This window comes from Palaemon carinicauda, chromosome 16 (genome assembly GCF_036898095.1).
Source record: "Palaemon carinicauda isolate YSFRI2023 chromosome 16, ASM3689809v2, whole genome shotgun sequence".
NCBI lineage: Eukaryota > Metazoa > Arthropoda > Malacostraca > Decapoda > Palaemonidae > Palaemon > Palaemon carinicauda.
The window spans coordinates 110,470,680-110,497,089 of NC_090740.1; the positions used below are offsets into that span (position 1 = coordinate 110,470,680).

The 26,410-nt window shown below is 42.9% G+C and overlaps 1 protein-coding gene across 1 annotated transcript in view; it reads left to right on the forward strand.

Moving 5' to 3' along the window:
* l(1)G0020 (RNA cytidine acetyltransferase l(1)G0020) overlaps positions 1-26,410 on the forward strand; it is a 129,278-nt gene that overhangs the window by 34,044 nt on the left and 68,824 nt on the right. Inside the window, exons 3-8 of the mRNA XM_068389930.1 lie at positions 125-385; positions 1,084-1,268; positions 9,183-9,405; positions 11,256-11,370; positions 11,717-11,928; positions 21,934-22,203. Of these exons, the coding sequence (XP_068246031.1) occupies positions 125-385; positions 1,084-1,268; positions 9,183-9,405; positions 11,256-11,370; positions 11,717-11,928; positions 21,934-22,203 (1,266 nt within the window). The remainder of the gene's footprint in view (positions 1-124; positions 386-1,083; positions 1,269-9,182; positions 9,406-11,255; positions 11,371-11,716; positions 11,929-21,933; positions 22,204-26,410) is intronic.

Here is a 26,410-nt window from a genome sequence, read left to right on the forward strand (position 1 = left end):
AACTAGGATATATTTAACTAATCTGGAAATGTGTAATTTTATACTTTATTTTAGCATAATTTATCGATTTTTTATTGTTGTTTATTATGATGCTACAGTTTGTATTTTTCCGTATTGCTTGCAGGTTGTTTATTTACATCACATGCTCTCCAAGACTAGCTTGAAGCAGGCAAATGTACTATGGTGTTACAAGAAATCGTTGTCATTTTCATCACATCGGAGGAAACGAATGAAACAGTTGCAGGCCAAGGTGAAGACCGGAGAACTAAATGTGAATGAAGATGATCCATTTGAAATGTTTGTATCAATGACAGAAATTCGATACTGTTACTACAAGGAGACCCATAAGATACTTGGAAATACATTCAAGATGTGTGTTTTGCAGGTAAGCGTACTGCCTCTTCTTGTTCAAGAAAGCTAATTATTTTTTTCAAGTGAAATATAGTAGTTGTAAATAGGTGGTGAAGCCTCTTTTACAAGAGTGGAGGTCCCCATTCCTGTCTGAAATCAAATCATTCTACCCTTTTGTTTCAGCCTAACTTTCATAATCCACTCCAATCAAGGGCAGGAACTAGTATGCTTAGTAGTCATAGTTAGTTTACTTGTATCTTTGATAATTTTCATAATTTATTAGACAGATTTTTGCAGGTGTATTTTTATCATTATAGTTATTCTTGTGAGAATAGATGCCTGTCTATTTATATAGGATTTTTTTTCATAAGAGCTAGAATTAGTCATTGAAGCTTGTTAGCAAGGTACACTGTTGCTAATGGGTTAGTGGTTGAAGTACTTGTCCACTCACCTGTCAGAATTATAAAAATCATATGCAAAATGCATAAAGAACTAACTGAACGATGAAGCCAGAAATTAATATCAAGATCAGGAGTAAGACATTTAATAGACCACATAAAATACTAACTGACTGATATTGCAAACTAATTATGGATTGTGTTTCCTCTTCAAATTCTGGTACATTGATAAATGATAGTAAGAAGCATTCAGAATGCTAATGTTATTTGAATTATTTTAATTCTAATTATGTAAACTGATTGTTCTTTTTTTTTTTAATCTACTTTTTGGCAGGATTTTGAAGCCTTGACCCCTAACATTCTGTGTCGGACGATGGAGACAGTTGAAGGTGGGGGCCTCATTGTAATTCTCCTGCAGACTATGACTTCCCTTCGTCAGTTATACACCATGAGCATGGATGTTCATTCAAGATATCGTACAGAAGCTCACAGTCATGTTGTTCCGCGATTCAATGAAAGGTATTTAAAGACAGTACTCTACCCATTTTCAACTCAAGCCAGTTACTCCAATCTGTTTCCAGATTATTATTATTATCACTCGCTAAGCTACAACCCTAGTTAGAAAAGCAAAATTCTATAAGCGCAGGGGCTCCAACAGGGAAAATAGTCTAGTGAGGAAAGGAAACAAAGAAAAACAAAATATTGTAAGAAGAGTAACAACATTGAAATAACTATCTCCTATATAAACTATAAAACTTTAGCAAAACAAAAGGAAGAGAAATAAGATAGATTAGTGTGCCCGAGTGCACCCTCAAGCAAGAGAACTCTAGCCCAAGACAGTGGAAGACCATGGTACAGAGGCTATGGCACTACCCAAGACTAGAGAACAATGGTTTGATTTTGGAGTGTCCTCCTTAATTCATTTTTCAATGAATTAAGATCTTGAAATTATATTCTAAGTTTTAGATTAGAATTGTATCATGGTACAGAGGCTATGGCACTACCCAAAACTAGAGAACAATGGTTTGATTTCGAACTGTTACTCTAATCTGTTCCCAGATACCTCGTTCCTAGAGGATAAGAGGCCCTGCTATATCTATAAGTAAGACAGGAATATCAATTCTTTTTTAAAAGAAAAAATAAAACTTGGGGAGTAATGAACTAAATGGTTAATAGCTCAGCAGGTCCACAATAAGGACGGAATGTTATCAAGGCAAACCTGAGGAGTAGACAAATGTCTGTGAACCTGTGAAAATTTGAGACGTGAATATTTTTCTTGTGTATGATTGGGGTGGGATAAATGATTTTATATTGGATAGGAATAGCTTTCATCTTATTGAGTTGTATATACAGTTCTGCATATCCCTCTTCATTATGACAAGAAATCAACTCGTGATGCAATGTATTTAATAATTCATAAAGTATAATACTGTACACTTTAATTTAGATTTACTGTATTGTAGTAATTTTCAATATATAACTTAGCCGGTGATTATATAAGCTGCAGCTCTGCTGCTCGACAGAAAACTCTACGGAAAAAATCCGCCAGCGATCGCTATGCAGGTAGGGGGTGTACTTCAACAGCGCCATCTGTCGTGCAGGTACTCAGTACTCATTGTAAACAAAGAACTCAATTTTCTCTCTGTCGTGCTACCGGCAAGACCTACGAATTCGCTGTTGCTAACTGGATTTGTTTTCACAACTATTTGGTGAAGTACACTATTCTAGTTTTAAGCTTTCGCTGTGCAGGCTTTCTCTTCAATAAATCCTTGCATTCTTTTTTTGATATCGGATTATTTGTTGATAACTTTGGATAGTTTTTGAATTCCCCTTTGACCAATTCAAAATGGCTGACCCTTCTCAAGTCCCAAAATTCAGGAAGTGTAATGCTAGGGACTGTTCAAGCCGTCTTCCGAAGGCCTCTATCGATCCTCACACCGTTTGTTCCAATTGTCGGGATAAAACCTGTCAATTGGAAGATCGATGTGAGGAATGCGTTGGGCTTTCGGAATTCGATTTTATCGAATTCCAAAAATATACACGTAGGCTAGAGAGAGATAGAGTCAGAAGAAGTTCATCTCGTTCTGTTGATTTTTCCTCTCCTCATGCCCCACAACCTATTCCTTCCCCTGTAGTGGTTGCTCCTAATCCCCCTTCTGGCACTCAGGAACCTTCGATGGCTGACATGATGCGTGCCATCCAAGCTCTGGGTGAGAGAGTTGAGTCTCTGGCTAGTGACCGTAACCAGCTCATGGCGGACGTCAAGGAGCTGAAGTGTAAAAGTGCAGTGGGAAGTGGTAAAGTGAGTGATAGTGTTGTGGATAGTGTTGCGCTTGAGGGTTCGTCTGTTCGTGCCTGTCGTTCTCCTAGTCCGGGACCTCTTGCAAGCTCCCAAGTCCAGGGGAGAAGCAATGTCGTACGACCAATGGGTTCGAGAGGCTTTAATCAGCGAACAGACGTTCCCTCCGTGGTTTCGGGCGTATCTACCCAAGATCGCCCCACCCACACTAAGACGAGATAGCCCATTTATTCCTCGTCTGCGGAAGAGGTTTCTCGAAAGAAACCATGGACCAAAGTCTCACGACCTCTTAAGCGCAAGTCGGTCCCTTCCGCGCAAGTCCAACGGCCCAGTTGTAGCCACTGGGTCAGTTCGGACTCGCTGCAGTCTTCCGACGACTGCTCACCTCCTAAGAGAGGCAAAGCGGTACCGCCTCAGGCAGTTACACCGTCTGTCGCCGCACCTGCTCCTGCAGACCCTAAGTGGTCTTTGCTGCAGACCATGCAGTACCAATTAACGTCTCTGATGCAGGACTTTCGTGCGGAGAAGGTTGCTGCTGCACCAGCCTCTTGCCTACAACCAACCACACACTCGGTTGTGCGTCCTGTGGACGCTGAGGCGACCTTCTTGCGCACTCCAGCTGAGAGAGTCCCGCCACCCATGCGTTCCAGTGTGCCCTGCCAGCCGCATGTTGACGTTCAGCGACGCACGGAACCTTCCGTTGACGTTCGCGAGGTACAACAACCGTCAGAGTTGTTTTGTTTTGATGCGGTGCGTCAACCTCCGCAACCCAGTGTGGTTGCCACTGCTCTCCCACATCAGACTACGCAGTCTGGAGTAGACGCTGTGCGTCCCCGCGCCGCTATGGTTGTTGCCAGCTCACAGACTGGGCAACAGTTCCATGACGTTGCGTCCGGTTCAGTCACGCGTGCACCCGTGCGACCGGACTCAGCTAACCAGCCGATACCTACTCCATTGCCGCTTCCTCCTCAATACTCGGATGATGGACTCTCTGATGATGACGATGCGGCACACGTTGATGAACCACATTCGGACCTTGACGAGCCCAAGTCCACGCAACCCTCTTTGGACTTTAGAAAAGTTCTGGCTCTGTTCAAAGAGATGTTTCCGGACCAGTTTGTGTCTGTGGCTCCGCGCTCTCCTCCGTCAGAGTTTGCTTTAGGTACGCAGTCATCCTCGCCTGCCTTTACTAGACTCGTCCTCGCACGCTCGTCCAAGAGAGCTTTACAAGTTATAGGAGAATGGATGCGGTCCAAAAAGAGTCTAGGGAAGACAGCCTTTACGTTTCCCCCTGCTAGACTCTCTTCCAGATCGAGCGTCTGGTATGCCACGGGAGAAGTTCTCGGCTTGGGAGTTCCTGCCTCTGCCCAGGGCGACTTCTCAAGTCTTGTAGACTCTCCTCGCAGGCTAGCCATGAGACGCTCTAAGATTTGCTGGTCTCCTTCGGACCTAGACCATCTGTTGAAAGGGTTATTTAGAGCCTTCGAGGTCTTCAACTTTTTAGACTGGTGTCTGGGAGCTTTGAGCAGGAAGATCTCCCCGACTGAGAAGGAATCTTCCTTGCTCATCATGTCCTGCATGGACAAGGCCATACGTGACGGATCTAGTGAGCTTGCTGCATCGTTCGTATCCGGAGTCCTCAAGAAGCGTGAGAACCTTTGCTCTTTCCTGTCAGCTGGAGTGACACCGTGTCAAAGATCAGAACTTCTGTTTGGTCCTCTCTCTAAGTGCCTTTTCCCAGAGGACTTGATTAAGGAGATTGCTGCTTCTTTGATACAGAAGGACACCCATGACCTGGTTGCGTCCTCTGCCCGCAAAGCCACCCCTTTGCCTACCTTGTCAGCGAGACCAAGGATGGACACTCCAGCGTCCCAATTTATTCCGGCCTTTCGTGGCAGAGCCTCCAGCAGAGGAGGTGCTCGTGCCGAAGGGAGACGTGGGAAGAAGAAAGGAACCAAGTCCTTTAAAGGCAGAGTCTGACTGCCAGCTTCTTCAGACAGCAGTGGGAGCCAGACTCAAGAACTTCTGGCAGACCTGGGAGAAGAGAGGCGCAGATGCACAATCTGTGAAATTGCTCAGAGAGGGGTACAAGATCCCGTTTGTACGAAAACCCCCTCTAGCAATGTCTCCCATCGATCTCTCTCCCAGGTACAGAGAGGAAGACAAGAGACGAGCATTGAAACAGGAGGTGTCTCTCTTACTAGAAAAGGGAGCGGTAGTCAAAGTCCTGGACCATCAAACCCCGTGCTTCTACAACCGTCTCTTCTTAGTGGCAAAGAAGACAGGAGGGTGGAGGCCGGTGCTAGACGTCAGTGCGCTGAATGTCTTTGTCACAAAGCACACGTTCTCCATGGAGACCACAAAGTCCGTTCTAGCAGCGGTCAGAAGGGAAGACTGGATGGTCTCTTTAGACCTAAGGGACGCATACTTTCACGTCCCCATCCACCCAGACTCCCAACCTTTTCTGAGATTTGTTTACGAAAAGGTTGTCTACCAGTTTCAAGCCCTGTGCTTTGGCCTAAGCACAGCTCCTCTTGTGTTTACGAGGCTGATGAGGAATGTAGCCAAATTCCTTCATTTAGCGGACATCAGAGCCTCCCTCTATTTGGACGACTGGCTTCTAAGAGCTTCTTCCAGTCGTCGCTGTCTGAAGGATCTAAAGTGGACTCTAGATCTGACCAAGGAATTGGGTCTCCTGGTCAATATGGAAAAGTCTCAAGTGGTCCCATCCCAAACTATTGTGTATTTAGGGATGGAGATTCACAGTCTAGCTTTTCGGGCTTTTCCGTCGGCCCCCAGAACAAGTCAAGCCCAGTTATGCATCCAGAACATGCTGAAGAAGGAACGATGTTCAGTCAGGCAGTGGATGAGTCTGATAGGGACGCTATCATCCCTGGAACAGTTCGTATCGTTAGGAAGACTACACCTCCGTCCTCTTCAATATCACCTAGCTGTTTACTGGAAAAAGGACAAGACGCTAGAAGCGGTCTCGATCCCCATTTCTGAGAAGATGAAGTCTTCCCTGACTTGGTGGAAGGACAGTATCAGCCTCAGAGAGGGTGTGCCCCTGGCTGTTCAGACTCCCAACCACGTTCTCTTCTCGGACGCATCGGACACGGGCTGGGGCGCGACATTAGACGGTCGGGAATGCTCGGGAACTTGGAACTCGAGTCAAAGGACAATGCATATCAACTGCAAGGAGCTACTGGCAGTTCATCTGGCCTTGAAAAGCTTCAAGTCTCTCCTTCAAGGCAAAGTGGTGGAGGTGAACTCGGACAACACCACGGCTTTGGCGTACATCTCCAAGCAAGGAGGGACCCGCTCTATGACGTTGTACGAGATCGCAAGGGACCTCCTCACCTGGTCAAAAGATCTAAACATTTCACTAGTAACGAGGTTCATCCAAGGCATCTTGAATGTCATGGCAGATTGCCTCAGTCGGAAGGGACAAATCATTCCAACAGAATGGACCCTACACAAGGATGTGTGCAAGAGACTGTGGGCCACATGGGGCCAGCCTACCATAGATCTCTTCGCAACCTCGATGACCAAGAGGCTCCCAATATATTGCTCACCAATCCCGGACCCAGCAGCAGTTCATATAGATGCCTTTCTCCTAGATTGGTCACATCTAGACCTATATGCATTCCCCCCGTTCAAGATTGTCAACAAGGTACTGCAGAAGTTCGTCTCTCACGAAGGGACAAGGTTGACGTTAGTTGCTCCCCTCTGGCCCGTGAGAGAATGGTTCACCGAGGTACTTCAATGGCTAGTGGACGTTCCCAGAACTCTTCTTCTAAGGGTGGACCTTCTACGTCAACCACACGTAAAGAAGGTACACCAAGGCCTCCACGCTCTTCGTCTGACTACCTTCAGACTATCGAAAGACTCTCGAGAGCTAGAGGCTTTTCGAAGGAGGCAGCCAGGGCGATTGCTAGAGCAAGGAGGACATCCACCCTTAGAGTCTACCAATCGAAGTGGGAAGTCTTCCGAAACTGGTGCAAGTCAGTATCAGTATCCTCGACCAGTACCTCTGTAACTCAAATAGCTGACTTCCTTTTATACCTGAGGAAAGAAAGATCTCTTTCAGCTCCCACTATCAAGGGTTACAGAAGCATGTTGGCATCAGTCTTCCGTCACAGAGGCTTAGATCTTTCCAACAACAAAGATCTACAGGACCTCCTTAAGTCTTTTGAGACCACGAAGGAGCGTCGCTTGGCTACACCTGGTTGGAATTTAGACGTGGTACTAAGATTCCTCATGTCAGAAAGGTTCGAGCCGCTACAATCAGCCTCCTTTAAAGATCTCACTTTAAAGACACTTTTCCTGATTTGCTTAGCCACAGCTAAAAGAGTCAGTGAGATTCACGCCTTCAGCAGGAACATCGGATTTTCATCTGAAACGGATACATGTTCTTTACAACTTGGTTTTCTAGCCAAAAACGAGCTACCTTCTCGTCCTTGGCCGAAATCGTTCGATATTCCAAGCCTATCAAATATGGTTGGAAATGAACTAGAAAGAGTCTTATGCCCTGTGAGAGCTCTTAACTTCTATTTAAGACGAACTAAACCTTTACGAGGACAGTCAGAAGCTTTATGGTGTTCAGTTAAGAAACCATCTTTGCCTTTGTCAAAGAATGCTTTATCCTATTTTATCAGACTGTTAATACGAGAAGCTCATTCCCATCTGAGTGAGGAAGACCATGCTTTGCTGAAGGTAAGGACACATGAAGTTAGAGCTGTCGCAACTTCAGTGGCCTTTAAATAAAATAGATCTCTGCAAAGTATAATGGACGCAACCTATTGGAGAAGCAAGTCAGTGTTCGCTTCTTTTTATCTTGAAGATGTCCAGTCTCTTTACGAGAACTGCTACACCCTGGGACCATTCGTAGCAGCGAGTGCAGTAGTGGATAGGGCTCAACCACTACAATCCCCTAATTCCATAACCTTTTTAATCTTTCTCTTGAAATGTTTTTATTGTTGTTTTTGGGTTGTCCGGAAGGCTAAGAAGCCTTTCGCATCCTGGTTGATTTGGCGGGTGGTCAAATTCTTTTCTTGAGAAGCGCCTAGATTAGAGGTTTTGATGAGGTCCTGTGGTATGGGTTGCAACCCTTCATACTTCAGATCCTAGGGGTCGCTCAGCATCCTAAGAGGATCGCGAGGCTCCGTAAGGAAGACGTACTTAAAAAGGCAGAGTAATTGTTCAAGTCGACTTCCTTACCAGGTACTTATTTATTTTATGTTTGTTATTTTGATAACTTCTAAAATGAAATAAAAAATCCTTAGCTCATAATAATGTAAACATTTATTGCTGGTCTCTACCCACCCCCCTGGGTGTGAATCAGCTTATATAATCACCGGCTAAGTTAAATATTGAAAAATGTTATTTTGATAATAAAATAAACTTTTGAATATACTTACCCGGTGATTATATATTAAAGGACCCTCCCTTCCTCCCCAATAGAGACGCAGTGGACCGAGGAGAAAATTGAGTTCTTTGTTTACAATGAGTACTGAGTACCTGCACGACAGATGGCGCTGTTGAAGTACACCCCCTACCTGCATAGCGATCGCTGGCGGATTTTTTTCCGTAGAGTTTTCTGTCGAGCAGCAGAGCTGCAGCTTATATAATCACCGGGTAAGTATATTCAAAAATTTATTTTATTATCAAAATAACATTTTTAATGAAAATATTCTATATTAACCCTTTTACCCCCAATGGATGTACTGGTACGTTTCACAAAACTCATCCCTTTACCCCTATGGACGTACTGGTACGTCCTTGCAAAAAACTGGGATTTACATTTATTTTGCATATTTTTGATAACTTTATGAAAAACTTCTGCCATTTTCCAAAAGAATGAGACCAACCTGACCTCTCTATGACGAAAATTAAGGCTGTTAGAGCAATTTAGAAAATATATATTGCAAAATGTGCTTGAATAAAAAATCCCTGGGGGTTAAGGGCTGGAAAGTTCCAAATAGCCTGGGGTTAAAAGGGTTAACAGAAAATCAAGCAGACAATAAAACCACTATTATTATCTATTTTATGCATCAAAAGGTTGGGTGTTTCTGTGTTGTTACTTTTAATAATCACACTTGTATCTCTTTACTATTTCATCAATATTATTTCAGATTTATTCTTTCTCTGCCATCCTGTTCAACATGCGCTGTGTTGGACGATCAGCTACGGATTCTCCCTCTATCATCTCACCTCAAAGACTTACAGCCTGCTCCAAAACCATCGGCTGATGATCCACTTCTGCCTCATGAACAAGAATTAAAGGATCTTAAAGAATCCATAAAGGGAGATCCTCCAATTGGGATTCTTGTTGACTTGTGCAAGACACTGGATCAGGTAAGAGGCTTTGCTGTTGAGGGAAGTACTGTTGGGCCTGTAATATTCTTGAGATTTTGCCTCTAAGAGCTTGGTTTCTATGTCCTGGTAATTTGAAATTGTAAATAAACAGGTGTCTTTTTATATCTTAATATGATAATGAGGGACACATTGATATGAACTTCACTGCATGGTTAATGTAAGCTGGTTTACATTTCAACGGCAAAGGTTCCCTTGAAATGTTTGCAATCTTATTCGTTTGTTTTCTTGTATTTATTTTGCTACATTTAGTCATCTAAGTACGTTTTTCAGCTGTGTAAATTGAAGAATGATTTATTCTGTATATATTTTATGGATTATAAATTGGGTCTCTAATCTGACTTACAGAAAAATACCAATTGTGGCAAATTAAGAAAAATTGTGTGAGAGAGAGAGGCAAGTTTATTTGTATGCTTAAAAAACAAATGTCAGATACAAACTAAGCATGAATTGTATGTGAAATAACAAAGTAACTAAAAATGCATAGTGTAAATAAAACAATTGAAAATTCTTTATAAGGTAATAAACTTATCTATACATACTACATTCTGAAAATCAAAGCTACATGCAGTACACTAGTGAAATACACTAGACTATCATCAAAGATTTGTTCCTATCCACATAAAAATCTTTCTTCCTTGAAAATAGGGAATGTCTTCAGTGGAGTTGGAATGGCCGTCAAATTTTAGCCCACTCCTTCACTGGTCAGATAACTGCTCGTCATACATTTTCAATAACTAATTCCAGATTGCGCCTAAGTAATCTCCATAATTAAATGACTCAAGTTTGTATGGTTAGGGAAATTGCAAATTGCTTTTAGAATTTTATTTATTTCATTTGATCCCATCTTCCTGCTTACATTTAGTGGGAAGAAAGGAGAATGAGGGATTTAAGAGTGCAGCCTCTGGGCCATGAAGTGTAGTACAGTACTGTAGTATATCTCAAAGTATTATTATTATTATTACTAGCCAAGCTACAACCCTAGTTGGAAGAGCAAGATGCTATAAGCCCAAGGGCTTCAATAGGGAAAAATAGACCAGTGAGGACAGGAAATAAGGAAATAAATAAATGATGAGAATAAATTAACAATATATCATTCTAAAAACGGTAACAACATCAACGTCCTCCAATTTCAAGTTTTCCAACCATGCAGCACTTGCAGAGTGTATAGCTAAATGAGCATTGGGTACATAATAAAATGATGATTTTTATTTGAAGAATTCAGTTTTTATGAATATGCATTAAAGTATTTGAAATGAGGGTGCTTCTAATATACCAGTACGTCTTTTCTGCCATCGAGTACGATAAGTTCATCCAATATGAAGATTAACTATACATTGGAACGGCTGCAAATTGAGTCGGATGGAACTTAGAGGATTTTTGTTCTTTTTCTCTGGAATATCTGGAGAATTTCATAACGACACAAGAAGGTTTACTCAAGTTAACCCTTTTACCCCCAAAGGACGTACTGGTATGTTTCACAAAACACATCCCTTTACCCCCATGGACGAACTGGTACGTCATTGCAAAAAACTGCTATTTACAATTTTTTTTTTTTTGCATATTTTTGATAATGTTTTGAGAAACTTCAGGCATTTTCCAAGAGAATGAGACCAACCTGACCTCTCTATGACAAAAATTCAGGCTGTTAGAGCAATTTATAAAAAAATCTATTGCAAAATGTGCTTGAAAAAAAAATAACCCCTTTGGGTTAAGGGTTGGAAAGTTCCAAATAGCCAGGGGGTAAAAGGGTTAATAGTTTTGTATAGGATTTATTTTTTTCAGGTTGTTGATGACAGTATTGCATAATGATATGCTTCTTTTCTTTACAGGCCAAGAGTGTTCTTCAGTTCATTGTAGCTATTACAGAAAAGACCTTACGTACTACAGTTGCACTGACAGCTGGGAGGGGTCGTGGGAAATCTGCTGCTTTGGGGATATCAGTTGGTGAGTATTTTATCTCTTTTAATACATTCTATGCACACACTCAAATTATATTCTGTAGAAAAGATAGTAATGGCTATTTGGTTCAAATAAAGATAATTACATTATGATGAAATATAGTCTTGATAAAATTATTTATAAAATTATTATTCTTCAATGCAACAGCCCATTATTATTACGAACCATCTTCAATCATTGTTTACATGTGAAGTGCCCTTACATATCCCACCTCTCCCTCTGGCCAGAACAGCTATCAATCTTAGTCAGAGACAGTAAATTTTCTGTTTAGCTAGATTTTGTTCTGCTTAAATTAAGGAATAACATTGTATTTTATTTTAACCTTTTCTAGCGGGTGCAATTGCGTTTGGATACTCCAACATATTCGTCACTTCACCAAGCCCTGAGAACTTGAACACATTCTTTGAATTTGTTTTGAAATCCCTAAATGCCATGGGATATGAAGAGCACTTGAATTATCAAGTTCTTCGATCGTCTGACCCTCAGTTCAATAAATGTGTCATGAGAGTTACCGTCACCAGAGATCGACGGCAAGTGTTGCAAGTAAGTTCGGGTGCCTGAAATTGAGAGTAAATTATAATCATAGCTTTTTTTCTTACACCTTTATTTTAACCTGCAGATGTCATTTAAGCTAGGCTCTCCATATCATCATCATCTCCTATGCCTATTGACGCAAAGGGCCTCAGTTAGATTTTGCCAGTTGTCTCTATCTTGAGCTTTTAAATCAATACTTTACCATTCATCATCTACTTCACGTTACAGTCCTCAGTCATGTAGGCCTGGGTCTTCCAATTCTTCTAGTGGCTTGTGGAGCCTAGTTGAAAGTTTTGGCTTTTCATCTATCATCATCTCCAACGACTATTGATGCAAAGGGCCTCAGTTAGATTTTGCCAGTTGTCTCCATCCTCCATCTTAAGCTTTTAAATCAATACTTCTCCATTCATCATCTCCCACTTCTCAGTCCTCAGTCTTGTAGGCCTGGGTCTTCCAACTCTTCTAGTGGCTTGTGGAGCCTAGTTGAAAGTTTTGGCTTTTCATCTATCATCATCTCCAACGACTATTGATGCAAAGGGCCTCAGTTAGATTTTGCCAGTTGTCTCCATCTTAAGCTTTTAAATCAATACTTCTCCATTCATCATCTCCCACTTCTCAGTCCTCAGTCTTGTAGGCCTGGGTCTTCCAACTCTTCTAGTGGCTTGTGGAGCCTAGTTGAAAGTTTTGGCTTTTCATCTATCATCATCTCCAACGACTATTGATGCAAAGGGCCTCAGTTAGATTTTGCCAGTTGTCTCCATCTTAAGCTTTTAAATCAATACTTCTCCATTCATCATCTCCCACTTCTCAGTCCTCAGTCTTGTAGGCCTGGGTCTTCCAACTCTTCTAGTGGCTTGTGGAGCCTAGTTGAAAGTTTTGGCTTTTCATCTATCATCATCTCCAACGACTATTGATGCAAAGGGCCTCAGTTAGATTTTGCCAGTTGTCTCCATCCTCCATCTTAAGCTTTTAAATCAATACTTCTCCATTCATCATCTCCCACTTCTCAGTCCTCAGTCTTGTAGGCCTGGGTCTTCCAACTCTTCTAGTGGCTTGTGGAGCCTAGTTGAAAGTTTTGGCTTTTCATCTATCATCATCTCCAACGACTATTGATGCAAAGGGCCTCAGTTAGATTTTGCCAGTTGTCTCCATCCTCCATCTTAAGCTTTTAAATCAATACTTCTCCATTCATCATCTCCCACTTCTCAGTCCTCAGTCTTGTAGGCCTGGGTCTTCCAACTCTTCTAGTGGCTTGTGGAGCCTAGTTGAAAGTTTTGGCTTTTCATCTATCATCATCTCCAACGACTATTGATGCAAAGGGCCTCAGTTAGATTTTGCCAGTTGTCTCCATCCTCCATCTTAAGCTTTTAAATCAATACTTCTCCATTCATCATCTCCCACTTCTCAGTCCTCAGTCTTGTAGGCCTGGGTCTTCCAACTCTTCTAGTGGCTTGTGGAGCCTAGTTGAAAGTTTTGGCTTTTCATCTATCATCATCTCCAACGACTATTGATGCAAAGGGCCTCAGTTAGATTTTGCCAGTTGTCTCCATCCTCCATCTTAAGCTTTTAAATCAATACTTCTCCATTCATCATCTCCCACTTCTCAGTCCTCAGTCTTGTAGGCCTGGGTCTTCCAACTCTTCTAGTGGCTTGTGGAGCCTAGTTGAAAGTTTTGGCTTTTCATCTATCATCATCTCCAACGACTATTGATGCAAAGGGCCTCAGTTAGATTTTGCCAGTTGTCTCCATCCTCCATCTTAAGCTTTTAAATCAATACTTCTCCATTCATCATCTCCCACTTCTCAGTCCTCAGTCTTGTAGGCCTGGGTCTTCCAACTCTTCTAGTGGCTTGTGGAGCCTAGTTGAAAGTTTTGGCTTTTCATCTATCATCATCTCCAACGACTATTGATGCAAAGGGCCTCAGTTAGATTTTGCCAGTTGTCTCCATCCTCCATCTTAAGCTTTTAAATCAATACTTCTCCATTCATCATCTCCCACTTCTCAGTCCTCAGTCTTGTAGGCCTGGGTCTTCCAACTCTTCTAGTGGCTTGTGGAGCCTAGTTGAAAGTTTTGGCTTTTCATCTATCATCATCTCCAACGACTATTGATGCAAAGGGCCTCAGTTAGATTTTGCCAGTTGTCTCCATCCTCCATCTTAAGCTTTCAAATCAATACTTCTCCATTCATCATCTCCCACTTCTCAGTCCTCAGTCTTGTAGGCCTGGGTCTTCCAACTCTTCTAGTGGCTTGTGGAGCCTAGTTGAAAGTTTTGGCTTTTCATCTATCATCATCTCCAACGACTATTGATGCAAAGGGCCTCAGTTAGATTTTGCCAGTTGTCTCCATCCTCCATCTTAAGCTTTTAAATCAATACTTCTCCATTCATCATCTCCCACTTCTCAGTCCTCAGTCTTGTAGGCCTGGGTCTTCCAACTCTTCTAGTGGCTTGTGGAGCCTAGTTGAAAGTTTTGGCTTTTCATCTATCATCATCTCCAACGACTATTGATGCAAAGGGCCTCAGTTAGATTTTGCCAGTTGTCTCCATCCTCCATCTTAAGCTTTTAAATCAATACTTCTCCATTCATCATCTCCCACTTCTCAGTCCTCAGTCTTGTAGGCCTGGGTCTTCCAACTCTTCTAGTGGCTTGTGGAGCCTAGTTGAAAGTTTTGGCTTTTCATCTATCATCATCTCCAACGACTATTGATGCAAAGGGCCTCAGTTAGATTTTGCCAGTTGTCTCCATCCTCCATCTTAAGCTTTTAAATCAATACTTCTCCATTCATCATCTCCCACTTCTCAGTCCTCAGTCTTGTAGGCCTGGGTCTTCCAACTCTTCTAGTGGCTTGTGGAGCCTAGTTGAAAGTTTTGGCTTTTCATCTATCATCATCTCCAACGACTATTGATGCAAAGGGCCTCAGTTAGATTTTGCCAGTTGTCTCCATCTTAAGCTTTTAAATCAATACTTCTCCATTCATCATCTCCCACTTCTCAGTCCTCAGTCTTGTAGGCCTGGGTCTTCCAACTCTTCTAGTGGCTTGTGGAGCCTAGTTGAAAGTTTTGGCTTTTCATCTATCATCATCTCCAACGACTATTGATGCAAAGGGCCTCAGTTAGATTTTGCCAGTTGTCTCCATCTTAAGCTTTTAAATCAATACTTCTCCATTCATCATCTCCCACTTCTCAGTCCTCAGTCTTGTAGGCCTGGGTCTTCCAACTCTTCTAGTGGCTTGTGGAGCCTAGTTGAAAGTTTTGGCTTTTCATCTATCATCATCTCCAACGACTATTGATGCAAAGGGCCTCAGTTAGATTTTGCCAGTTGTCTCCATCCTCCATCTTAAGCTTTTAAATCAATACTTCTCCATTCATCATCTCCCACTTCTCAGTCCTCAGTCTTGTAGGCCTGGGTCTTCCAACTCTTCTAGTGGCTCTTGGAGCCTAGTTGAAAGTTTTGGCTTTTCATCTATCATCATCTCCAACGACTATTGATGCAAAGGGCCTCAGTTAGATTTTGCCAGTTGTCTCCATCTTAAGCTTTTAAATCAATACTTCTCCATTCATCATCTCCCACTTCTCAGTCCTCAGTCTTGTAGGCCTGGGTCTTCCAACTCTTCTAGTGGCTTGTGGAGCCTAGTTGAAAGTTTTGGCTTTTCATCTATCATCATCTCCAACGACTATTGATGCAAAGGGCCTCAGTTAGATTTTGCCAGTTGTCTCCATCCTCCATCTTAAGCTTTTAAATCAATACTTCTCCATTCATCATCTCCCACTTCTCAGTCCTCAGTCTTGTAGGCCTGGGTCTTCCAACTCTTCTAGTGGCTTGTGGAGCCTAGTTGAAAGTTTTGGCTTTTCATCTATCATCATCTCCAACGACTATTGATGCAAAGGGCCTCAGTTAGATTTTGCCAGTTGTCTCCATCCTCCATCTTAAGCTTTTAAATCAATACTTCTCCATTCATCATCTCCCACTTCTCAGTCCTCAGTCTTGTAGGCCTGGGTCTTCCAACTCTTCTAGTGGCTTGTGGAGCCTAGTTGAAAGTTTTGGCTTTTCATCTATCATCATCTCCAACGACTATTGATGCAAAGGGCCTCAGTTAGATTTTGCCAGTTGTCTCCATCTTAAGCTTTTAAATCAATACTTCTCCATTCATCATCTCCCACTTCTCAGTCCTCAGTCATGTAGGCCTGGGTCTTCCAACTCTTCTAGTGGCTTGTGGAGCCTAGTTGAAAGTTTTGGCTTTTCATCTATCATCATCTCCAACGACTATTGATGCAAAGGGCCTCAGTTAGATTTTGCCAGTTGTCTCCATCCTCCATCTTAAGCTTTTAAATCAATACTTCTCCATTCATCATCTCCCACTTCTCAGTCCTCAGTCTTGTAGGCCTGGGTCTTCCAACTCTTCTAGTGGCTTGTGGAGCCTAGTTGAAAGTTTTGGCTTTTCATCTATCATCATCTCCAACGACTATTGATGCAAAGGGCCTCAGTTAGATTTTGCCAGTTGTCTCCATCTTAAGCTTTTAAATCAATACTTCTCCATTCATCATCTCGCACTTCTCAGTCCTCAGTCTTGTAGGCCTGGGTCTTCCAACTCTTCTAGTGGCTTGTGGAGCCTAGTTGAAAGTTTTGGCTTTTCATCTATCATCATCTCCAACGACTATTGATGCAAAGGGCCTCAGTTAGATTTTGCCAGTTGTCTCCATCTTAAGCTTTTAAATCAATACTTCTCCATTCATCATCTCGCACTTCTCAGTCCTCAGTCTTGTAGGCCTGGGTCTTCCAACTCTTCTAGTGGCTTGTGGAGCCTAGTTGAAAGTTTTGGCTTTTCATCTATCATCATCTCCAACGACTATTGATGCAAAGGGCCTCAGTTAGATTTTGCCAGTTGTCTCCATCCTCCATCTTAAGCTTTTAAATCAATACTTCTCCATTCATCATCTCCCACTTCTCAGTCCTCAGTCTTGTAGGCCTGGGTCTTCCAACTCTTCTAGTGGCTTGTGGAGCCTAGTTGAAAGTTTTGGCTTTTCATCTATCATCATCTCCAACGACTATTGATGCAAAGGGCCTCAGTTAGATTTTGCCAGTTGTCTCCATCTTAAGCTTTTAAATCAATACTTCTCCATTCATCATCTCCCACTTCTCAGTCCTCAGTCTTGTAGGCCTGGGTCTTCCAACTCTTCTAGTGGCTTGTGGAGCCTAGTTGAAAGTTTTGGCTTTTCATCTATCATCATCTCCAACGACTATTGATGCAAAGGGCCTCAGTTAGATTTTGCCAGTTGTCTCCATCCTCCATCTTAAGCTTTTAAATCAATACTTCTCCATTCATCATCTCCCACTTCTCAGTCCTCAGTCTTGTAGGCCTGGGTCTTCCAACTCTTCTAGTGGCTTGTGGAGCCTAGTTGAAAGTTTTGGCTTTTCATCTATCATCATCTCCAACGACTATTGATGCAAAGGGCCTCAGTTAGATTTTGCCAGTTGTCTCCATCCTCCATCTTAAGCTTTTAAATCAATACTTCTCCATTCATCATCTCCCACTTCTCAGTCCTCAGTCTTGTAGGCCTGGGTCTTCCAACTCTTCTAGTGGCTTGTGGAGCCTAGTTGAAAGTTTTGGCTTTTCATCTATCATCATCTCCAACGACTATTGATGCAAAGGGCCTCAGTTAGATTTTGCCAGTTGTCTCCATCTTAAGCTTTTAAATCAATACTTCTCCATTCATCATCTCCCACTTCTCAGTCCTCAGTCTTGTAGGCCTGGGTCTTCCAACTCTTCTAGTGGCTTGTGGAGCCTAGTTGAAAGTTTTGGCTTTTCATCTATCATCATCTCCAACGACTATTGATGCAAAGGGCCTCAGTTAGATTTTGCCAGTTGTCTCCATCTTAAGCTTTTAAATCAATACTTCTCCATTCATCATCTCCCACTTCTCAGTCCTCAGTCTTGTAGGCCTGGGTCTTCCAACTCTTCTAGTGGCTTGTGGAGCCTAGTTGAAAGTTTTGGCTTTTCATCTATCATCATCTCCAACGACTATTGATGCAAAGGGCCTCAGTTAGATTTTGCCAGTTGTCTCCATCTTAAGCTTTTAAATCAATACTTCTCCATTCATCATCTCCCACTTCTCAGTCCTCAGTCTTGTAGGCCTGGGTCTTCCAACTCTTCTAGTGGCTTGTGGAGCCTAGTTGAAAGTTTTGGCTTTTCATCTATCATCATCTCCAACGACTATTGATGCAAAGGGCCTCAGTTAGATTTTGCCAGTTGTCTCCATCCTCCATCTTAAGCTTTTAAATCAATACTTCTCCATTCATCATCTCCCACTTCTCAGTCCTCAGTCTTGTAGGCCTGGGTCTTCCAACTCTTCTAGTGGCTTGTGGAGCCTAGTTGAAAGTTTTGGCTTTTCATCTATCATCATCTCCAACGACTATTGATGCAAAGGGCCTCAGTTAGATTTTGCCAGTTGTCTCCATCTTAAGCTTTTAAATCAATACTTCTCCATTCATCATCTCCCACTTCTCAGTCCTCAGTCTTGTAGGCCTGGGTCTTCCAACTCTTCTAGTGGCTTGTGGAGCCTAGTTGAAAGTTTTGGCTTTTCATCTATCATCATCTCCAACGACTATTGATGCAAAGGGCCTCAGTTAGATTTTGCCAGTTGTCTCCATCCTCCATCTTAAGCTTTTAAATCAATACTTCTCCATTCATCATCTCCCACTTCTCAGTCCTCAGTCTTGTAGGCCTGGGTCTTCCAACTCTTCTAGTGGCTTGTGGAGCCTAGTTGAAAGTTTTGGCTTTTCATCTATCATCATCTCCAACGACTATTGATGCAAAGGGCCTCAGTTAGATTTTGCCAGTTGTCTCCATCCTCCATCTTAAGCTTTTAAATCAATACTTCTCCATTCATCATCTCCCACTTCTCAGTCCTCAGTCTTGTAGGCCTGGGTCTTCCAACTCTTCTAGTGGCTTGTGGAGCCTAGTTGAAAGTTTTGGCTTTTCATCTATCATCATCTCCAACGACTATTGATGCAAAGGGCCTCAGTTAGATTTTGCCAGTTGTCTCCATCTTAAGCTTTTAAATCAATACTTCTCCATTCATCATCTCCCACTTCTCAGTCCTCAGTCTTGTAGGCCTGGGTCTTCCAACTCTTCTAGTGGCTTGTGGAGCCTAGTTGAAAGTTTTGGCTTTTCATCTATCATCATCTCCAACGACTATTGATGCAAAGGGCCTCAGTTAGATTTTGCCAGTTGTCTCCATCCTCCATCTTAAGCTTTTAAATCAATACTTCTCCATTCATCATCTCCCACTTCTCAGTCCTCAGTCTTGTAGGCCTGGGTCTTCCAACTCTTCTAGTGGCTTGTGGAGCCTAGTTGAAAGTTTTGGCTTTTCATCTATCATCATCTCCAACGACTATTGATGCAAAGGGCCTCAGTTAGATTTTGCCAGTTGTCTCCATCCTCCATCTTAAGCTTTTAAATCAATACTTCTCCATTCATCATCTCCCACTTCTCAGTCCTCAGTCTTGTAGGCCTGGGTCTTCCAACTCTTCTAGTGGCTTGTGGAGCCTAGTTGAAAGTTTTGGCTTTTCATCTATCATCATCTCCAACGACTATTGATGCAAAGGGCCTCAGTTAGATTTTGCCAGTTGTCTCCATCCTCCATCTTAAGCTTTTAAATCAATACTTCTCCATTCATCATCTCCCACTTCTCAGTCCTCAGTCTTGTAGGCCTGGGTCTTCCAACTCTTCTAGTGGCTTGTGGAGCCTAGTTGAAAGTTTTGGCTTTTCATCTATCATCATCTCCAACGACTATTGATGCAAAGGGCCTCAGTTAGATTTTGCCAGTTGTCTCCATCCTCCATCTTAAGCTTTTAAATCAATACTTCTCCATTCATCATCTCCCACTTCTCAGTCCTCAGTCTTGTAGGCCTGGGTCTTCCAACTCTTCTAGTGGCTTGTGGAGCCTAGTTGAAAGTTTTGGCTTTTCATCTATCATCATCTCCAACGACTATTGATGCAAAGGGCCTCAGTTAGATTTTGCCAGTTGTCTCCATCTTAAGCTTTTAAATCAATACTTCTCCATTCATCATCTCCCACTTCTCAGTCCTCAGTCTTGTAGGCCTGGGTCTTCCAACTCTTCTAGTGGCTTGTGGAGCCTAGTTGAAAGTTTTGGCTTTTCATCTATCATCATCTCCAACGACTATTGATGCAAAGGGCCTCAGTTAGATTTTGCCAGTTGTCTCCATCTTAAGCTTTTAAATCAATACTTCTCCATTCATCATCTCCCACTTCTCAGTCCTCAGTCATGTAGGCCTGGGTCTTCCAACTCTTCTAGTGGCTTGTGGAGCCTAGTTGAAAGTTTTGGCTTTTCATCTATCATCATCTCCAACGACTATTGATGCAAAGGGCCTCAGTTAGATTTTGCCAGTTGTCTCCATCCTCCATCTTAAGCTTTTAAATCAATACTTCTCCATTCATCATCTCCCACTTCTCAGTCCTCAGTCTTGTAGGCCTGGGTCTTCCAACTCTTCTAGTGGCTTGTGGAGCCTAGTTGAAAGTTTTGGCTTTTCATCTATCATCATCTCCAACGACTATTGATGCAAAGGGCCTCAGTTAGATTTTGCCAGTTGTCTCCATCCTCCATCTTAAGCTTTTAAATCAATACTTCTCCATTCATCATCTCCCACTTCTCAGTCCTCAGTCTTGTAGGCCTGGGTCTTCCAACTCTTCTAGTGGCTTGTGGAGCCTAGTTGAAAGTTTTGGCTTTTCATCTATCATCATCTCCAACGACTATTGATGCAAAGGGCCTCAGTTAGATTTTGCCAGTTGTCTCCATCCTCCATCTTAAGCTTTTAAATCAATACTTCTCCATTCATCATCTCCCACTTCTCAGTCCTCAGTCTTGTAGGCCTGGGTCTTCCAACTCTTCTAGTGGCTTGTGGAGCCTAGTTGAAAGTTTTGGCTTTTCATCTATCATCATCTCCAACGACTATTGATGCAAAGGGCCTCAGTTAGATTTTGCCAGTTGTCTCCATCTTAAGCTTTTAAATCAATACTTCTCCATTCATCATCTCCCACTTCTCAGTCCTCAGTCTTGTAGGCCTGGGTCTTCCAACTCTTCTAGTGGCTTGTGGAGCCTAGTTGAAAGTTTTGGCTTTTCATCTATCATCATCTCCAACGACTATTGATGCAAAGGGCCTCAGTTAGATTTTGCCAGTTGTCTCCATCTTAAGCTTTTAAATCAATACTTCTCCATTCATCATCTCCCACTTCTCAGTCCTCAGTCATGTAGGCCTGGGTCTTCCAACTCTTCTAGTGGCTTGTGGAGCCTAGTTGAAAGTTTTAGCTTTTCATCTAATGCATCTATTATAGTAGAGTTTGGGTTTAGTTTAGACTCTGAAAATATAAAAAACTTTATTTCCTCATCCACAGACACAAGAGCCAATGGGTGTATTTTTTATTCCTGCTATACAATAAAATTAATTATAAATTCATATGGCAAAAAGAAATCTTTAATTGATGCAAAAGATGTAATCAAGTGGTATTAGATAGAAAAACTACATAAACTTCAGGAAAACGAGGGTTTGCATCCGGGTAATGAACTCAGATCCAAGCTATCTGGCTTGGATCAAGAGAAAACAAGTGAATATGAAATTTGCAGCTCAAATGCTTAGCTAATCTGTTGCAGAATGACTGTAGTTTTCTCTTGATAACAATTTGAAAGGATTTGAAAACTGTAAGGCGACTAGTAAGTTTATAAGGATTTTCAATAATTTGTTCGATATGAATTCAGGAGAGTTTGGTGCTAGTAATTTAAAAAAAACAATGCAAAATTTGAATGAGAGTTTTATTAGAGATTTGTTGATAAAAGCAGAGGTGTACATTTTAAAACTGAATCTCCTTTGTGGTATTCCTTTAGTTACAATAGGTACAAATGACCCTCCTTATTTGCGGGGTGTTAGGTAACAGTATTATATTATCCAATTGTAATATCTCGAATGCAATGCTAACCTCATAAAACATTTTCCTTGACAGTATATCCTACCTAATGAAAGCCACTGCCTGGGGCAAGCAGAAATTGTTGTTATTGATGAAGCGGCCGCCATCCCTCTTCCTCTTGTTCAGAAACTTATGGGACCATATCTAGTTTTCCTATCGTCTACCGTGTCTGGATATGAAGGAACAGGGAGATCGCTGTCCCTAAAACTAATTGATCAGTTAAGGAAAGAGGCAAAAACTAAACAGTCTGAGAACAATTCTAGTGAAGAAACCCAGACTTCAGGATTAAGCAGAGTCTTGCATGAGGTAGGAAATGTTATGTTCAGTAAGAGTAGACTTGAGTTATAATCTAGCAGCGTTATTAAAATGTTTTCAATAGTGAATACTTCTGTAATCAAGTTCCTGAAAGTAGAAGCTTCAAGTTCACGTATTTGATGATATTTTAAAGGAAGTAAGCTTTGTATTTGAGTAGGAACAAAGAACATGAGATTTGTAATATGCATACTTTCACTGAAAAGTAACAATAGAAAGGTGAATGAGAAATAAGATCGACTCGTGGTTTTAAAACGGGACAATGCCAAATTCCCAAAATTAATTTGTGGTAAAGCAGGCTTATGCAACAAAAATAGTAATACTTTCATAATCATTATTTCAAAAGAAAAGATACTGTCAGCTAAAGTGTTGTAACTGAAATGCCTGGGGAAAAGACAGTGTATTTTTTAAGTGGAAAAGTACAGTATCCTGTAAGTAAGCCATTGGACAACATATTCCTTTAGCTAATGGGCCCAGCTCACTTTCTCAGAAAAAAGTGAAAAATTAATTGTACAAAGTCTTCAATTAAATCCTCATATAAATTTAGCCTGATTAAATGTTGAATAGATTTTTTTTTAGGATTAGGAATAGTGTTTATAATAATGAAAATGCCAGTTTCCTTATAGTGAGTTAATCAATGCAGAATAAACTAAGTTTTCAATATTAAACTTACCCGATAATCATGTAGCTGTCAACTCCGTTGCCCGACAGAATTCTATGGAGGGATACGCCAGCTATCACAATACTAGAAGGGGGTGTACTTACCAGCGCCACCTGTGGCCAGGTACTCAATCATTTGTTGTTTACACCTCCTCAATTATTCCTCTGTCGTGCCTCCGGCTAGACGTTCTGGGATACGCTTATGGTCTTCGAGTTTATTCTCGCTTATTTGGTGATGTATTCTCTTTGATTTACGGCTGTCGCATTACTAGAAACCTTCTGATATTAGCTAGATAGCTTTTATTTAAATCAGTTTAACGGTTAACGAATTTTTGCTTGTTTTTTGGATCTCCCTTTGACTTCTCTTGAAAACAAAATGTCTGACATTTCGCAAGCCCCCTCCCATAGACGATGTAGGTCTTGCAATAGACGTATTCCGAAGGTCTCGGTAGATCCTCACACCGCTTGTTCTGACTGTAGGGACAGACCCTGTCAGTTAGAAAACCGATGTGAGGAATGCGCCGGACTTTCGGAATTGGATTTTGTCCGACTTTTAAAGTATTCTTCTAAGTTAGAGAGAATTAGAGCTAGGAGGAGTTCTTCTCACTCTTCTTTATTTTCCTCATCTCATGATCCCCAACCTGATCCTACCCCTGTAGTGGCTACCCCCGATCCTACTGTGTGCCCTCCGCCTGATATGTCAGTGGTTTTACGCGCTATTCAGGCTTTAGGCGATAAGGTAGAGTCAGTGGTAAGTGACCATAAGTCTCTGATGGCCGAAGTGAAAGAGTTGAAGGCCAAGAGTGCAGTGGGTGAAGTTAGTGCCAGTGCTGTGACGAGTGCTAGTGTCGGTGCAGTGCCTTGTACTAGTGTTAGTGCCAGTGTGGTGCGTGGGGATTTTTCTGTATGCCACAGGGGAAGCACCAGGCTTGGGAGTTCCTGCCTCTGCCCAGGCTGACTTCTCAAGTCTGGTGGACTCGCCTAGGAGGACTGCGATGAGACGCTCGAAGGTTTGTTGGACCTTCTCAGACCTGGATCATCTTCTGAAAGGGTTGTTCAGAGCTTTCGAGATGTTCAATTTTCTCGACTGGTGCCTGGGAGCCCTCAGCAAGAAAACATCTCCTGCGGACAAAGACTCTGCCATGTTAATTATGTCCTGCATGGATAAGGCTATCAGGGATGGATCGGGTGAGCTAGCGTCGTTATTTGTATCAGGGGTGTTGAAGAAAAGAGAACAACTGTGTTCCTTCCTCTCAGCCAGCATTACACCGTGCCAGCGGTCTCAGCTCCTTTTTGCTCCACTCTCAAAGTTCCTCTTTCCCGAGGAGCTAGTTAAGGACTTGTCGGCTGCCCTGATACAGAAGGACACGCACGATCTTGTAGCTTCATCGGCTCGTAAGTCTAAGGTTACCACCTCTGTCCCCAAGACTTATCGCTCTCCAGTGGCTGATACCCCGGCCACTAGGTTCATACCGCCCTTTCGTGGTAGAGCCCCCAGCCGAGGAAGCTCCCGTCCAGACTCTCACAGGGGCAAGTCTAAGAAAGGACCCAGGACATCCAAGGGAAAGCACTGACTCTCAGATTCTCCAGACAACAGTAGGTGCCAGGCTCAAGATCTTCTGGCAAGCCTGGGAGAAGAGAGGTGCAGACGCACAGTCTGTCAGTTGGCTGAGGTACGGTTACAGGATTCCATTCTGCCTCAAACTGCCTCTGACCACATCGCCCATCAACCTCTCTCCCAACTACAAAGAAGAGGACAAGAGGCTAGCATTGCAACAGGAGGTGTCGCTACTTGTGCAGAAGAAGGCAGTGGTTATAGTCCGGGATCATCAATCCCCGGGCTTCTACAACCGTCTCTTTCTTGTGGCCAAAAAGACAGGAGGTTGGAGACCGGTGCTGGACGTCAGCTCTCTCAACGAGTATGTCACCAAGCAGACGTTCACAATGGAGACGACCAAGTCGGTCTTAGCAGCGGTCAGACAGGAGGACTGGATGGTCTCATTGGACTTGAAAGATGCATACTTTCACGTTCCCATTCATCCAGACTCCCAACCTTTCCTGAGATTCGTTTTCGGAAAGGTTGTCTATCAGTTCCAAGCCCTGTGTTTTGGCCTAAGCACAGCTCCTATGGTCTTTACTCATCTGATGAGGAATGTAGCGAAATTCCTGCACTTATCGAACATCAGAGCCTCCCTCTACCTAGACGACTGGCTGTTGAGAGCCTCCACGAGTCGTCGTTGTCTGGAGAACCTCTCTTGGACTTTAGATCTAATCAGAGACCTAGGTCTATTAGTCAATTTAGAGAAATCTCAACTCATTCCCTCCCAATCCATTGTGTACCTGGGAATGGAGATTCAGAGTCGGGATTTTCGGGCTTTTCCATCGGCCCCCAGGATAAACCAAGCCCTACAGTGCATCATGAGCATGCTGAAGAGGAGCAATTGCTCAGTGAGACAGTGGATGAGTCTCACAGGGACCCTCTCATCTCTGGCCCTGTTTGTCGAGCTGGGGAGACTCCACCTCCGCCCTCTTCAATTCCATCTTGCAGCTCATTGGGACAAGGGCTCGACTCTAGAAGCAGTCTCTATCCCTATCAACCAAGAGATGAAGACCACTCTCCGGTGGTGGAAGCACAATCTTCTTCTCAAGGAGGGTCTATCATTGGCCATCCAGACCCCCCATCTTCTTCTCTTCTCGGATGCATCGGACTCGGGCTGGGGTGCGACCTTGGACGGACGGGAATGCTCAGGAGTGTGGAACAAGGAACAAGGATTACTCCACATCAATTGCAAGGAACTGTTAGCAGTCCATCTTGCCCTGTTGAACTTCAAGTCCCTCCTGCTAGGCAAAGTGGTGGAGGTGAATTCAGACAACACCACAGCCTTGGCTTACATCTCCAAGCAAGGAGGGACCCATTCGAGGAGCCTTTACGAGATCGCAAGGGACCTCCTCATTTGGTCAAGAGGTCTAAACCTCACTCTGGTCACGAGGTTCATCCAGGGCGATATGAATGTTTCAGCGGATCGCCTCAGCAGAAGGAATCAGGTCATTCCCACGGAATGGACCCTCCACAAGAGTGTGTGCAACAGACTTTGGACGTTGTGGGGTCAACCTTCCATAGACCTGTTTGCCACCTCCATCACCAAGAGACTTCCGCTTTATTGTTCCCCTGTTCCAGACCCTGCAGCGGTTCATGTAGATGCTTTCCTTCTGAACTGGTCCCATCTCGACCTGTACGCATTCCCTCCGTTCAAGATTATAAACAAAGTTCTGCAGAAATTCGTCTCGCACGAAGGGACACGGCTGACGCTGGTTGCTCCCCTTTGGCCTGCAAGAGAATGGTACACAGAGGTACGTCAATGGCTAGTCGACTTCCCCAGGACTCTACCTCTAAGAGTGGACCTTCTACGTCAACCACACGTAGACAGGTTGCACCCAAACCTCCACGCTCTTCGACTGACTGCCTTCAGACTGTCGAAAGATTCGCTAGAGCTAGAGGCTTTTCGAAGGAGGCAGCCAGTGCGATTGCCAGAGCTAGAAG